The sequence below is a fragment of the Vanacampus margaritifer genome, chromosome 12 (assembly GCF_051991255.1).
Source record: "Vanacampus margaritifer isolate UIUO_Vmar chromosome 12, RoL_Vmar_1.0, whole genome shotgun sequence".
Taxonomy (NCBI): Eukaryota; Metazoa; Chordata; class Actinopteri; order Syngnathiformes; family Syngnathidae; genus Vanacampus; species Vanacampus margaritifer.
The window spans coordinates 22,827,905-22,842,396 of NC_135443.1; the positions used below are offsets into that span (position 1 = coordinate 22,827,905).

The window sequence follows — 14,492 nt, forward strand, 5'->3', positions numbered from 1 at the left end:
AACTCAAATATTTACTATAACTTTCCAGTGTTACTTACACTGGTGTATGAATGGTGCAAATGTTTGGTAGTGGTCAGAGGGGCCATAGGCGCACATTGGCAGCCACGCTTCCGTCAGCCTGCCCCAGGGCAGCTGTGGCTACTAAAGTAGTTTACTGCCACCAGAGTGTGAATGTGTGAGTGCATGAATAATGTGTCCATTTCATTGTAAAGCGTCTTTGAGTGTGGAGAAAGGCGCTATCCTGTATAAATCTGATGCATCAACAGTTTCATTTTTAAAGATAATTAAGCTTAACTTATTTAAGACAAATGATCTGCAGACACCCTGAAAAAGAGAAAAACCTTTCTGAACCAAGAATTGACAGTCCATTTTTGGTCCTTTTCTTAGTGGAAATAGTTTAACTTTAAGTCGTTTAAATGCAATACTGCTCACAAACAAATGAATCATTACCGAAACATCCAAGAGCTGACATATTCTACTGCACGCAATGGCTATTGTTACATCCCCATGTGGAAATGTTGCAATACATGCGGACACTGACTCCTCTTCCCCCTCCTCCTCCTCCCTGCACTGTGATATTAAGGCACACTTTAGTAATCCTCCAAATTAAAGGATTTGGAGAATCCTTCCTCCACTGAAGATTGGAGGGAGAGAAGAAGGCAGCTATTCAGATGAGAGAAAGAAAGGAAACCTCACTTGAAAAAGAGACTAAAAATAAAACATGTAGATGGAGAGGAAAGGCAGAGGAAAGGAGTAAGCTAAGATCCATACAAATGTCTCTCCGCTTATTCATATTGATACATTTATGACTTAATTCCTTTTGCTTAAAAAATGTTTGTTTTAACTTAAGATACTGAATATGTCATGTATGGCTAATAATGACTACATGCCTCACAGTTACGGTAAATTACTTATTTTTTATCGAGCATGCTAGGTGAAATCCTCGCATTGCCAAAATCACTGCTTGAAAGAAAAAAATTGAACTTTTTACTGATTTGAGAGGCTTTGACTTTTTGACAGTCAGACTAAATACCATATATTTACAAATATTTTATCTACTGTACCTTGAAAAAAAAACAAAAAAAACAATTTTGAAGTCGATAATTTCAAGCACTTACCGGTAGTAAAATGGGTTAACTTCCATATATTTTAATGATGTGACAGAAATGTGGTTTAAAAGATGTGAAAACCACACAGCTAATATGACATAAACGGAGCCGCTTAGGACTTTAGCAAAGCCTCGCAGCCGGAGGCAATACATGGGAGGAGGCGCCTCATGCTATGAGATCTAGGACAAAGTCAACAGTTTAGTTCGCCTATCACTTCATGGCAAGATCCTGGGTCAACAGCAGCAACACGAGGCCAGCTTCATCATAATAATAACAACCGGTGCACATGTTTTAGCATGTAAATCCTACATACTAACATAGCCTTTTTGTGTACAAAAATGATCAAAAATGCCCCAAAAAACACATAAGACTTCTGTGTGTTTGCATCTTATGTGCACACAAATACAACTTATCTTAAATGCAAACACAGAAGCAATATAAACACTATTTACCTGGCTCTGCTTTATCGTGGTACTGATACGTGCCAATATCTGTGTCTGCGGGGTGAGAGAGGGAGGGGGGAACAGGGAGGGAGAAAGAGAGAGATGAGCATCGCGCTGTCAGGGTAAAAAATCAACACACGCAAGACAAATCAGCAAATTTTGCACCGTGGGATAAACAATCACTATCGGCCACTGGCCTGTCCTCTCTGCCAGCACCACACTTTAGATAAGACCAGGGCTGGAGGATTGAGGGGGTCCAAGCCAGAATGGAAATGGGTGGATGGGAGGAGGCGTTTAATAAAGACAAGTGTGCCCATCTTGGCCCCTTTGAGAGACTCCAATTGAGACGTAGACATTAAAAATAGACACAGACACGTGAGCCGACAAACACACACATATATAAACACACCCTGATAGACAAATTGCTGAGGTGTGCATTTTTCTGCTCTGTGATATGCAGGCCCCAAAAGTCAAGATTCGCACAACACACTTTTTTTTTTTTATCACGCTGCTGTTCTTGCTGCTGCTGCTGCTGCTGAGGTCACGCTAATACAACAGGACACACACACAACCACAACACACCTTTGCTATGTGATGTTCCGGCAGGTCTCAAAAGTCAAGATTCACACAACACACCATTTTTTTTTCATCACGCTGCCATTCTTGCTGCTGCTAAGGTCACGCTAATACAACAGGACACACACACCCAGTTCACCTTGTACTGTACATAGAAATTGACATACAGCATGAATACACGGATTTTAAACATGGGGAATTTGATAAAGATTTTTATGACACACATGGCTGGCATATATAAAGTAATAAAAAACACACACACGCCTTATATACTATACTGTACCTGGAATATAACATTTAAATCACTAGTAACATGTGCATGCACGCACAAACAAACTATGTAATTTGTTCCTGGAAATTCATATGTAAAGTGCTTTTTTTTTTTTTTACCTGGGGGAATATAATGAATATTCCATAGCATAGGCTTTTTTTTTTTTGCATTTTAGAGAGTCAATGATCAAACAAATTTTCCATTTTTAATTTGTAACAAAAGGCCTTCAGGAATTTTTTAATAAATGCATCATCATCATACCTGTCAATTATCTTTGTTCTTGTCTTCATGATGCCCTTTTTCTCAAATTGTCTTGACTGTCTTAATTGTATTTAGTGTCCTGCCTTTCCCCTTGACAATGAAGTACAGTATATTCAACTGAACTTTTTCTAAAGCTCCTCGCTTAAAAAAAAAAGCCATGGGTATGTTGTAGAAATAAGTTGAATTTAATTGCTCACGAAAAGCCAAAATATTTTGGCAATAAACATCTTAGTATTTACTACAGCTTTAAAACACTTTTCTGCTATGTTGTGCAAAACTGTTTATCAATTTTAATACATCAGCATTGTGGGGCACGCGTGTGTTAAAAATCTATAAAAAATGTGTTTGTTAGAGCGGATGTATACGCTGACAGAAAGGTGCGTCACGACTCAGTGAGCAGGCTTCTTTGCTGAGATTTATCCCGGCACGTTTTTGCAAGATAAAAGGTTAAAAAAAAAAAAAAACAACAACACAAAAAAAGAAGAAAAATGGCCACGTTAGCCAGGGTACACCTGGGACACATGGAGTTACATTCACACATCGTCATCCCTGTGAAAATAAAAGACACTATCTTGCCCCAGAGTGAAGCAGACTGTGAAAGACGGAATGGAAGGGAAATAAAACAAGAAAATGGTGAAGCAGAGCATTGGGAGATGGGACAGATAGGTGGCGAGCGCAGAAACCGACAAAAATGTCAAGCGTACGGCCACTATTGTATGTTTATTGTGCGCGTATAGGCAATGTAAGCTATCCGTGTGGACCTATAGGGAAATATGTTCTCACTCAATGTCATATGTAATAGTGTGCACAAGTTTAAGTAGCACAAACCATTATATTGCATGTATCAACCAACTGAAAAAAAAAAAAAAAAGAACTGATACCAATTGACTTGAATGTCACACTGTTGATGGTAATTAGCCAAATGTGTCAATTGGGCATAATGGTGTCTCACGCTAATATTTTCTAATAGAAGGTTGGTGAGTTTTGGTTAGCATGTTAAGACCCCCCAAAAGAAATTTCAGGTGCCAGAATCAAAGCCAATTTCAACATATAAATGGTATCATGTCATAAAAAAGCCAACAGGCGTGTGTGGTCTTCACAACAAGCACATTTGTCAAGATACCTGTGGTCACACTAAACAATTAAGACAGTCAGCGACCAACAACTGAACGCTGTAAAAGCAACACGAAAATTTCAAGTGACGACATAAAAGGCAACAATGAGCAGCACAGACTGGGGTGTTGACTGAATGCGCTGCTGTTAACGTCCGATGAAGAGCAAACAAAGTGAGCGATGACAGGTGGAGGTAGAATGAGGCGCAGAGTGGAGTGAAGCGCCGGGGACGAGAATGAGCGAGTGGCAGAGATCTGTTGGGTCTGATATTACAGATCCCCTTAGTTACTGACCGTGCACCAAGGAAAAAGGAGGCAGAAGCTGTTGCTTTGTTTTATTGCAACCGCGGCTGGGAGAGGAGAGGAGACGCAAGACCTTAACTCACGCTCGGCTCCTTCCGACTCTCTCTCCTCCCCCGGCCACCTCGTCGCTTTTATTACAGTTAAGTTTCAGTTTCGTTTCATACGTCATGGAAAAATACAAAACATTAGAGAAAGTTGAGCGGCGCCTCTAAACGACAGTTGATAATATAAAAACATAAAAATATATACAGGATATTCTTTAAAATACACATAATGTTAAGACTACTGTTTTAAGCAACTTCACATTCCCTCCTGTTGTGGATTTAAAAGGACATCAGTAAATACTAAAACAATTAAGTTTTCTCAGTATTACTTCATTAATAGATTCACAACATTTGAACCATTCTCAGGAAATGGCGAAAACCCTTAACTTAAAGGGAAAAATTCCATAACTCCCCCACCGCACGGTGACGAGAACCTCTTGGTCTGAGAATGGAACTGGATTTGAAGTTAGGAAAACACAATAAGATGAGGGTCACACTTTTGTGTCGGTCTTCACAGTGTCAACATAATCCTCTACGCGTAGTAAGTTATATTGATACATCTGGGCCACGAACATACGGGCGACTAATCTCTTAGACATTGGGACAATACAGCAGGAACAAATAACACATAATAAGATAAACATTATAATGATCAAAGTCCAAACAATGTCTGAAAAAGGGTCATCTTCTCCTTTGTTCTTCTTCTTTTTGACAAGAATCAGGGGGTAATCCCTTATCTGAGTTCGGTGACCTTTTTGCAGTGACTCTGGTGGATCCACGTCTCTCTCTCAGCGATTTTGAGAGCGGTGGGTGTGGTCAGGAGAACAACAAATGGGCCGTCCCAGCGTGGGCTCGACCATGTTTTCCTTTTTATCACCTTCACCAACACCAGGTCACCCGGGGTCACCGTTTCCTGTGCAGGAGGAAGAGAAGTAGAGGGCAGATCATTTGCTCTTGACACAGTCGGTTCTTTAAACAAGTCACATAACCATTTAGTCAGTGGATCTGCCTCTCCTGTTTTGTCTGACCATGGCTGATTTTAAATGGATGGCCATATTGTCAACGATGGTATTTACAAAATGGCTACCGTTATCACTCCACAAGACTCGTGGAATGCCATGTTCTGGTATTATGTGTTTACAAATAGCTTTAGCTACTGTGAGGGCGTTTGGATGTTTTGAAGGAACAAGTTCAACCCATTTAGTTAGTGAGTCTACTAACACTAAACAGTACTTGTGCTGACCACTTTTGTGTAGTTCAATAAAGTCCATGTGTAAAACTTCAAATGGGTAGGAGCCCACTGGGCATTTCCCTCTCTGTGGTCTTAAGTTTCCCTGAGCATTGGGACGACAACACACCATACATGACCTACAAAAAGTTTTAAAATAGGTTTGTAAGCCCTGTGGTATTGTCATTGTCTGTTCTACCATAGATATCATCCCTCCTGTTGAGACATGGGACTTCCCATGACTCAATGTGGCTACTGCGTGGAACAGACTGCGGGGGATGACTGGTCGGTCTTCTTTGTGGTAGAGGCCTTCTGGGGTGAGTTCAATGTTCATCATTTTCCATAGTGTTTTTTCTTTGTCTGGAGCGTTGTTTTGCATGTCAATTAGTACTTGTTTTGGAATGTTGTTGTGTTGTTGTGTTTCTTTGTGGTTGGCGAGCATGACGATCTTTGTTTTGTCTTGGCCTGCTTGTTTGGCTGTCAAATCTGCTTTTGCATTTCCTACAGAAACGGCGTCTTTTGCTGAGGTGTGAGCTTTGCATTTGCATACTGCTATTTTGGAGGGTAGCAGTACAGCGGCCAAAAGGTCAGTGAGTAATTTGGCGTGTTGAACAGGTTTTCCTGTTGATGTTTTCATTCCTCGTCGAGCCCACATGGCGGCAAAGATGTGCAATGTCGAGTGGGCATATTGGCTGTCGGTCCAAATTGTTACTGCTTTGTCTTTGAATAATTTACATGCTTCTGTTAGCGCGATGAGTTCTGCTGCTTGTGCTGACAGATTTCCTATTAATCGTCCGCTCTTCAGTGTCTTTTGTTGTGTGACCACTGCATAGCCTGTGTTGGTGTTGCCTAGTTCATCTTTGCTTGAGGAACCATCTACAAACACTGCTTCTCCTTCTTGTAAGGGTGTGTCTAACAAATCTCTTCTTGGTTTGCAGATTTCCTCGGTGGCTTCTGTGCAACTGTGTGGTGTCCCATCTGTCTCCACTGGGAGGAGACTTGCAGGATTGAGAGTGCTGCATCTCTTGATGGTAAGATGGGGTTGGGACAACAGTACAGCCATTGCTGCGGCACACACTGCTTGGACACACTGGGGCAGGGCTCTGGCGACAGCATCAAGTTTCTTTGAGTAGTAGGCCACTGGTCGCATTTGTGTACCATGTTGTTGGAGTAGGACGGATGTCATGAATCCGTCTTTGCAGTCCACTGTTTGGGTAAACAGTTTCTTGTAGTCGGGTAGGCCCAAGGGGCCTGTGCTTGTGATGGTCTGTTTTATCTGATTCATTCATTCATTTCTTTTCATTAGCTATTTTCGTCCATGTGATGGGATCGGCCAGGGCGATGTCTTCTTGGTAAATTAAATCCACCAGTGGTTGCGTTATTTCGGCGAAATCCAGAACCCATAGACGGCAAAAGTTCACTAGGCCTAGGAAGGCCATCATCTGTCTTTTGGTCTTTGGTTTGGGGGCATCAAGGATAGCTTGTTTCCGATCAGAGGTTAGTTTTCTTCCTTCTGCCGATATGATGTGACCTAAGAAAACTACTTCGGTCTGAGTCCACTGTAGTTTGGTCAGTGAGGCTTTGTTTCCTGTCTTTGCCAGGTGTTGACACAGTTTCACTGCTTCTTCTTGATTTTCTTCTTTGGTTGGACTGGCGATGAGAATGTCATCTACGTAAATCAAGATTTGAGTGGTTTCACTGTGTTCATGGAGGCTCAGACAGTTGTTGATTTCTTGAGAGAAAATGGTGGGGCTCTCTGCATAGCCTTGGGGTAGTCTCGTATAGGTGTACTTCTTTTGATTAAAGGTGAAACCAAACCAATGACGGGCAGACTCGTGCAATGGGATGGAAAAGAAGGCGTTGCTTAGATCAATTACTGTGAACCATTTCTGTTGTGGCTTCAGCGCATTGAGTAGAGTGTGGGGGTCGGGGACGCAGGGGGCTCTCTGTTTTACTGCCTGATTTACGGCTCTTAAGTCGTGGACCATTCGCCGGGTCGTGGTGTCTGCTTTCTTTACTGGAAAGATTGGAGTGTTACAAGTTACCTTGGGGGCTTCTATGAGCACTCCAGCTTTTACCATGTTCATGATTACTGGTGTGATTCCTTCTTTGGCATCAGGTTTGAGTGGGTATTGATTGATTCGTGGGCGATAGTTTGTTCTTGGTTCAATTGTTACTTCTGTGGCTGTGGTCATTAGGCCCACATCGGTTTTTGACGCTGACCACAGCTGAGGTGGTATTTGATCCATGGCGTCTTTTAGTGCCAGGATCGTGGTTTCCTCCGGATGTCATGTACTTAGGTGGGTGCTGGGGACAAATGTTGTCACCCAGTTTAGTTTTTTCCTCCAGACCACGTTTCCTGATGACATGATGCGTTTAAATCTTCCATCTTCACATGGAGTCCACGGAAGTCGTTGTTCGGACCATGTTACATCTCTTATTTTTGATCCTATGTCCTTCCATCTCCAGCCTGTTGGTTTTGCCAGTGAAATGTGGAAGGGAATGCCAAAGCCTTCATATGTGGTTAATGCATATATGTAATCTGGAAAGATTACTGTGGCTGCCATCCATCCTGCCTGTTCGTCCCAAATTAGGTCCTTTATTTGGGCCCGCATGGTTGTCAATCGGGACCATTGATCAAAGAAGTCTCTGCCCTCTTTGTTCGGGGCGAAGCGGATGGTGGAGTGAAGTGGGTACGTGGTTTGGGGCACCCAATTTGAATTTGGTAGGATTTGTTCTGGCATCTGTTGCAGATTGTTTGTTACTGATGTTGGACCTTTTTGGATCGGATCCAGACTGTAGAATGGGCGTGGTTTGTCTTTTCCTTCTAGTACTAACATCTGCATTGGTGTTTCTTGTCCTCTTTTTGTCACGACCATGCTGGAGCCTTCGACCATTAATACAAGGCTCATGGCTTTTATCAAATCTCGTCCGATGAGGTTTTCAGGACAACGAGGCACGTAAACGAAAGTTTGATCTGGGTATTCTGTTCCGTCTTCATCAATAATGGTCAGTGGTTCGGTAAAGTAATGGATGGCTGGTCTACCTCCCACTCCTATGACCATTATTGTGCTTTTTGACAATTTGACACCTGTTGGTAGATCAGTGATCACGGAGGATTGTGCTCCTGAATCCACAATGAATTTCAATGTTGTAGTAAATGGCCCTAAGCCTAGTTTTCTTACTGCTGGGTCAATAGAGGACATCTGGCTAAACAGGACTGTCAGGTCAAGCACCTCGACGATCGTTCTGGTGTCATCAGGGTTTTCATCACTTGACCTTTCCTGCTCGCGTCATTCGGTTGGATCCCAGTGGTCAGATTTTGGGGTCTCAATTTTTTGTTTGGAGCGGCAATCTCGGGCGAAGTGGCCGTACTTGCCACAATTGTAGCACACATCCTGTCTGGTGGCTGGTCGGCCTCTTCCTCTTCCGCGTCCACGTCCTCTACCCCGATTGGGTTGGTTTTGGTAGTAAATTGGTCCAGAAGGTGGAGGAGAGGCATGTTGAAAAAATGTGTGCATGGCATTGAAGACTGATGATTGCGCTTTTTGTCTTTTTAGGTCTTATCTTCATCTGGTACATTTTTCTTTCTGTCTTTTCCTTTTTTCTTTTCTCACTTTCCAAAATGCTTTCTGCCCTCATTTTACACTGTTTTATCCACACTTCAACAGCACGTAGTTGTGCTTCCAATTTTTCTACATTCTTTCCCTTTTTAATCTTCTTTGCTCTTTTCTCCACTAAACTTTTCTTAACTTCCTCTTTGTTCCTGACATCTCTCAAAGACGGGTTAAAATCATACTTGGTCACCCAGGATTCCAGATACTTGCACGCATTAGCGTCAAAGCTTGCAACAAACTTAACATCCTGGTGTTGTTCTATTTCTTTTCTCAATGACTGGCCCATTGTTTCTACTCCCGAGCGGGCAGCAGTTACTCCCTTCTAACCTTATCTCATAAACACGCACACACACACACACACAAAAACACACGCACACAAACACACACACACACAAACACACACACTTAGTCTTTTCTGTGGTGCACCACTTTCTAATTTAAAACCATGATTTGTGTTTTAGGCGATTATTTTTAATCGCAGTCAGTTCTGTTCTGACCTGATAAATCTTAGTTATATTGAACACAGATATTTTGGTAAACAATGAGTGGGGAGGTGTAAATTATTACGTATTTACGGCAACGTTTAATTTCCTCTACCCGGGCACCCGAAAACTACACTTTTATTTAACAAGTTAAAAATTGTCAATAAAAGTATTTTGGATCTCATCTAATAAAACCGTGATCCCTTTGATGCCCGGATCATATATACCATGGGTTTTTTCTCTTCTTCTTCACGGGCCAACGCCCAAGCGCTTTTCTTTTACTCCCCACTTTTCTATTTTTCTCTTACTTCTTCAGTATATTTAGTGTTCTTTTTTCAAACTTCTGTGTAAATCGTGATAATTAAACAGCATAATACCTGTTAGTCCTCGGTGCCGGTCTGGTTCGCAGGACCCGGTGTCCGGGCGAACGGCCGTGGCCGGAGCGACGAGACCCGTCACGCAAGGGGAGACGCTGTCGACAGATTCTCGGTGTCCTCGGTTCAGCGGCGGTCGTCCGTCCAGATGCAAGTCCCAGGTTTCGGCACCAATTAAATGTTGGGTCTGATATTACAGATCCCCTTAGTTACTGACCGTGCACCAAGGAAAAAGGAGGCAGAAGCTGTTGCTTTGTTTTATTGCAACCGCGGCTGGGAGAGGAGAGGAGACGCAAGACCTTAACTCACGCTCGGCTCCTTCCGACTCTCTCTCCTCCCCCGGCCACCTCGTCGCTTTTATTACAGTTAAGTTTCAGTTTCGTTTCATACGTCATGGAAAAATACAAAACATTAGAGAAAGTTGAGCGGCGCCTCTAAACGACAGTTGATAATATAAAAACATAAAAATATATACAGGATATTCTTTAAAATACACATAATGTTAAGACTACTGTTTTAAGCAACTTCACAAGATCTAAATTACGATAAGTACCTTGGACTTGGAGGGAGCTCTTGGTGGACCACAAGTGTAGCTCAGCCAGGCAGAACGCCATCTGAAGGACCGGCGGAACCCGACTCCGCTCACAACGAAAAGCAAAAGAAAAAGCATATGAGACAACGCATACAGAAGACCACAAAAAGTTCTAGCATGCTTGCAAACATACCATAAACATGCATGGTGTAATTGACAACCATTCAAAGTTAAATTACATTCAAACTCTAACAATTATCACAAGTAAGCATGTCTTGATCAACTGGCACTATGGACCAATAGTTGATTATCCTGGGATTATTAATTATAATTAATAATTATTAATATTTTTATTAATATAATTAATTTAAAAATAATTTATCGATTATTATGTGTATCTTTCATGACAATAAAAAAAATCATATTCTTGTACTTAGACCTCCCTAAAATATTATAGATTTGTTTTCGTGTGTGTGTGTGTGAATTTTTCTTAAACTGATGAAAGCCTCTATGGTGGAGTTCATATATGTAAGCAGAAAAAAGTGACCCGAGGTTATTGTTGTGGTGTTTTCACACACAGATACACGGAATGCTGTCCGCTTTGTGTTAACTGTCACCCCTCAAGTGCGCGTCCGTCACTGCACACCTGTGATGCGTCAACGATTGGGCGCGGGCATACCCCACCCGTGACCACCTGGCAATGTCAGTACGAGTTCACAAGTCTACGTCAGCTTGTCTCACCTTCATGCCATTTTGTTTTTATTCAGAAAGTCATATGGCAGTCAGTAGAACGTAGACCTCCGCCAAGGACAAATAATACTATCATGATCACAGATATTATGTACAGTTAGTTTCTGTAAGGATAAGTTACAGACCCACACAAAACGCATTGGTGACTGTGGCTCTCCTTTCCCACGTGTTTGGGCATTACATTAACAACATAAAAACAATCACTTAAAAATCTACACTTTGGTGGGGGAACGCAACACACATATTGTCTATTGTAGTACCAATACTTCTTCTCAATTTTTTTTAAAACATATATTACATTAAAATCTTAATGTATCCATCAACTAATTGATTAATTTAATTTATTTATTTATTTTAATAGGAGTAATACCAATACTGACCTGTGAGAAGAAGCATAATGCCACAAAGCATCCTGAATGCCAGAAAATACAAATGATTGCCTACCCGAATATTTTACAACAAAATTGGGGAGGAAACCACACACAATTTGCAGTGGTATCAGTTTGTGGGTCCTAAACACTGCAGTTGTCAGCCGCTGAAATATTGCAGTGTAAGGGAGTGTAAAAATAACCTTCTACATTTTGTGCGGGAGATACTTTAAAAACACAAGTGTACACGGAGTCAAAGGTAAAGCAGTTATATTGCTGCGTCGGCTTCTCTTTCTTATTTCATCTCTGAGAAGTCGCTCTTATCTGCCGCACATACTCCTCCTAGTGCGGGAGTGTGTGGAATATCCCATTTTACCGCTCAAACTACAAGTCAAAATATGGCGAGATAACGTGAGGTACCGTGGAAACGCTGCGGCTAGCATGGTTTGGCCACGGCGGAAGGAGTTCAGCGCATAAGAGGATTCTTCTGTCCTCCTCCTAAACGGATTTTTTAGAGGGCATCAGCCATTTTGGAAGGGTGGGAAACTACTGTCAGATGTTTTTTGTTTAGTTTGAAAATTTATTTTTTATTTTTTTAGAACAAAGGGGATTTATTACAGGAATAGACATTGCAGGAGAAAAGGTGATTTTTTTTCCTTCTTTTTTTTTTAAGAATAGAAATGTCTTTTCCAGAATGAAAGCTGTTTAAATAGTTCGGACAATAGATGGATATTAACTCTTTGACTGCCATGGACGTTAAAAGACGTCAAGTAAAAACCTACGGAGGGCCGCCAATGATGTTAACTCTTTGACTGCCAGACGTTTTCAGAAACGGGATGTCGCCAGTGCCAGCCGATTTAAGCATTTTGACTGATCTTTCAAGGGCCACAGAAAATGTTGTGTTTGGACTATGGAAACACACATACCACCAAATGAAAGATTGAACTCTCATCTTTCATCAGAAAAAAGTTTCACCGAAATGCTCTGTTTTGAAACAAAAAGCGGAGAAAAAGCTTTTTGTGAAACGATGTTATTTCATGCACTCTAGTGAATTGTACACTTCTTTTTGTCAATGAATGATGCCACAAACACCTAAATAGTGCTTTACTTCTGTAATACACCACCACCAACAATGAAAAAGTGGTTTTGGATTGCAAAATACGTTTATTTCAATTCAACAGTGTAACAATTTGACAAAACAATTTCGCAAACTATTTACAAATGTGTGCAACTGTGGTACTATTTACAATTATGTGGATGTTTCAAATACTGTTTTTCTTTTTGTAACACTGCCCTGCGTGCAAGGAGAGGGAGCAGGATTTGCACAACAGATACGTTTCACTTCGATTGTCCGTTTCGCGTGCAGACGTTACACTTTCTTGACGGCCTTTTTTTCCGGGGAATAGCAAGTAGCAGACTGTACCCACTCCTCCGATGAATATGCATTGGACTCGGGGTACTCTTCGTCGTCCGATTGAACGTCCGCCTGAGCGTGCTCGGTTGTGCTCCGCGTTTTCCGGTGTTAGCATCGCTAGCCCGTGAACCTTTATGACGTCGTCATAGCCGCCGCGTCAGCGCTTCCAACGTCGGCGTCAACCTCGGAGTCACCATCATCATCATCGATGATGATCATTGTCGTCATCAATGAGCTCTTTAGCGTTGGTCGATACCTTTCGTCTTTGAAAAAAATTGTGAGCTGCTTGCAACCGCCATTGTTTGCTTCCTCAGCCATCTAGCTCCGCCTTACGTCTTCTACTGCCGCGTCAATGCTTCCAACCTCGGAGTCACCATCATCATCATCGATGATGATCATCGTCGTCATCAATGTGCTCTTTAGCGTTGGTCGATGCAAAAAATGCTCGAGCGTGAACTGCTTCCAAACCGGTCGCCATGTTCTCTTCCCTTCCCCAGCCATTGTCCCCTCTAGCTCCGCCTCACGTCTTCTACTGACGCCTACCCAATCTTCTCAAAAGAGAGTCATCGCTGCCCTCTAGGGGCCAAAAATAGTCATTAGGCTCACTAGACCTGCTTGAAACTTTCACCACAGCTGGGCAAGGCTTTACTCCACCCGTTTCCAAAAAAAAAAAAAAAAAAAAAATGGGTGGACGTCTTAACGTCTTTGGCGCTCCTCCGTAGGTTTTTGCAGAACGTCATTTAACTCTTTCACTGCCACTGACGTTTAAAGACGTCAAGTAAAAACCTACGGAGCACTGCCAATGACGTCAAAAGACGTCATCCAATGATTTTTTTTTTTTTTTTGAAACGGGTAGAGGAAACCCTTCCGCATGTCTGGTGAAAGTTTCCAGCCTGTCTGTTGTGCCTAATGACTATTTTTGGCCCCTAGAGGGCAGCGATGACTCTCTTTTGACAAGATCGGGTGGGCGTCAGTAGAGGCGGAGCTAGAGCGTCGAGCAGGAGATGAGAATGGAAGACAAAGGAAAAATGGCGGCCGGTCGCGAGGAGCTCACGCCCGAGCCGTTTTTTTCGAAGACCAAAAGCATCGCTGAAAGAGCACATTGTTGACGACGATGATCATCATCGATGATGAAGATGAGGGTGGTGACTCCGTGGTTGGGAAGCATTGACGCGGCAGTAGAAGACGTTAGATGGAGCTATATGGAGGAGGGAACGGGCAATGGCGAGCGTTTGCAAGCAGCTCTACACTTACAAGACGAAAGGCATCGACCAACGCTAAAATAGTACATTGATGACGACGACGATCATCATCGATGATGATGAAGGTGAATCCGAGCTAGACGGCGAAATTGGAACCGCTGACGCGGCGGCTATGACGGTGTCGTAACGCGGAGCGCAACCGAGCACGCACAGGCGGACGTTCGATCGGACGACGGAGAGTGCCCCGAGTCCAATGCATATTCATCGGAGGAAGTGTGTACAGTCTGTTACTTGCTTTTTATTCCCCGGAAAAAAAGGCCGTCAAGAAAGTGTAACGTTTGCACGCAAAACGGACCAATGCGAAAGTGAAAGTAAACTGTTGTGCGAGTCCTGTGGCGTCTCCTTG

The 14,492-nt window shown here is 42.5% G+C and overlaps 1 protein-coding gene across 14 annotated transcripts in view; it reads right to left on the minus strand.

Annotated features, from left to right (window-relative positions):
• Nucleotides 1-14,492, minus strand: part of wdpcp (WD repeat containing planar cell polarity effector) — a 115,557-nt gene that overhangs the window by 71,641 nt on the left and 29,424 nt on the right. For 11 of the 14 annotated variants that reach the window (XM_077582674.1, XM_077582666.1, XM_077582670.1 and 8 more), the window contains exons 3-4: nucleotides 10,374-10,465; nucleotides 1,562-1,606 (exon numbers count right to left, since the gene is read on the minus strand). In XM_077582674.1, the coding sequence (XP_077438800.1) occupies nucleotides 1,562-1,606; nucleotides 10,374-10,434 (106 nt within the window). In that variant the 5' untranslated portion in view covers nucleotides 10,435-10,465. The remainder of the gene's footprint in view (nucleotides 1-1,561; nucleotides 1,607-10,373; nucleotides 10,466-14,492) is intronic. The other 3 variants (XM_077582669.1, XM_077582664.1, XM_077582665.1) reach the window with 1 other exon arrangement.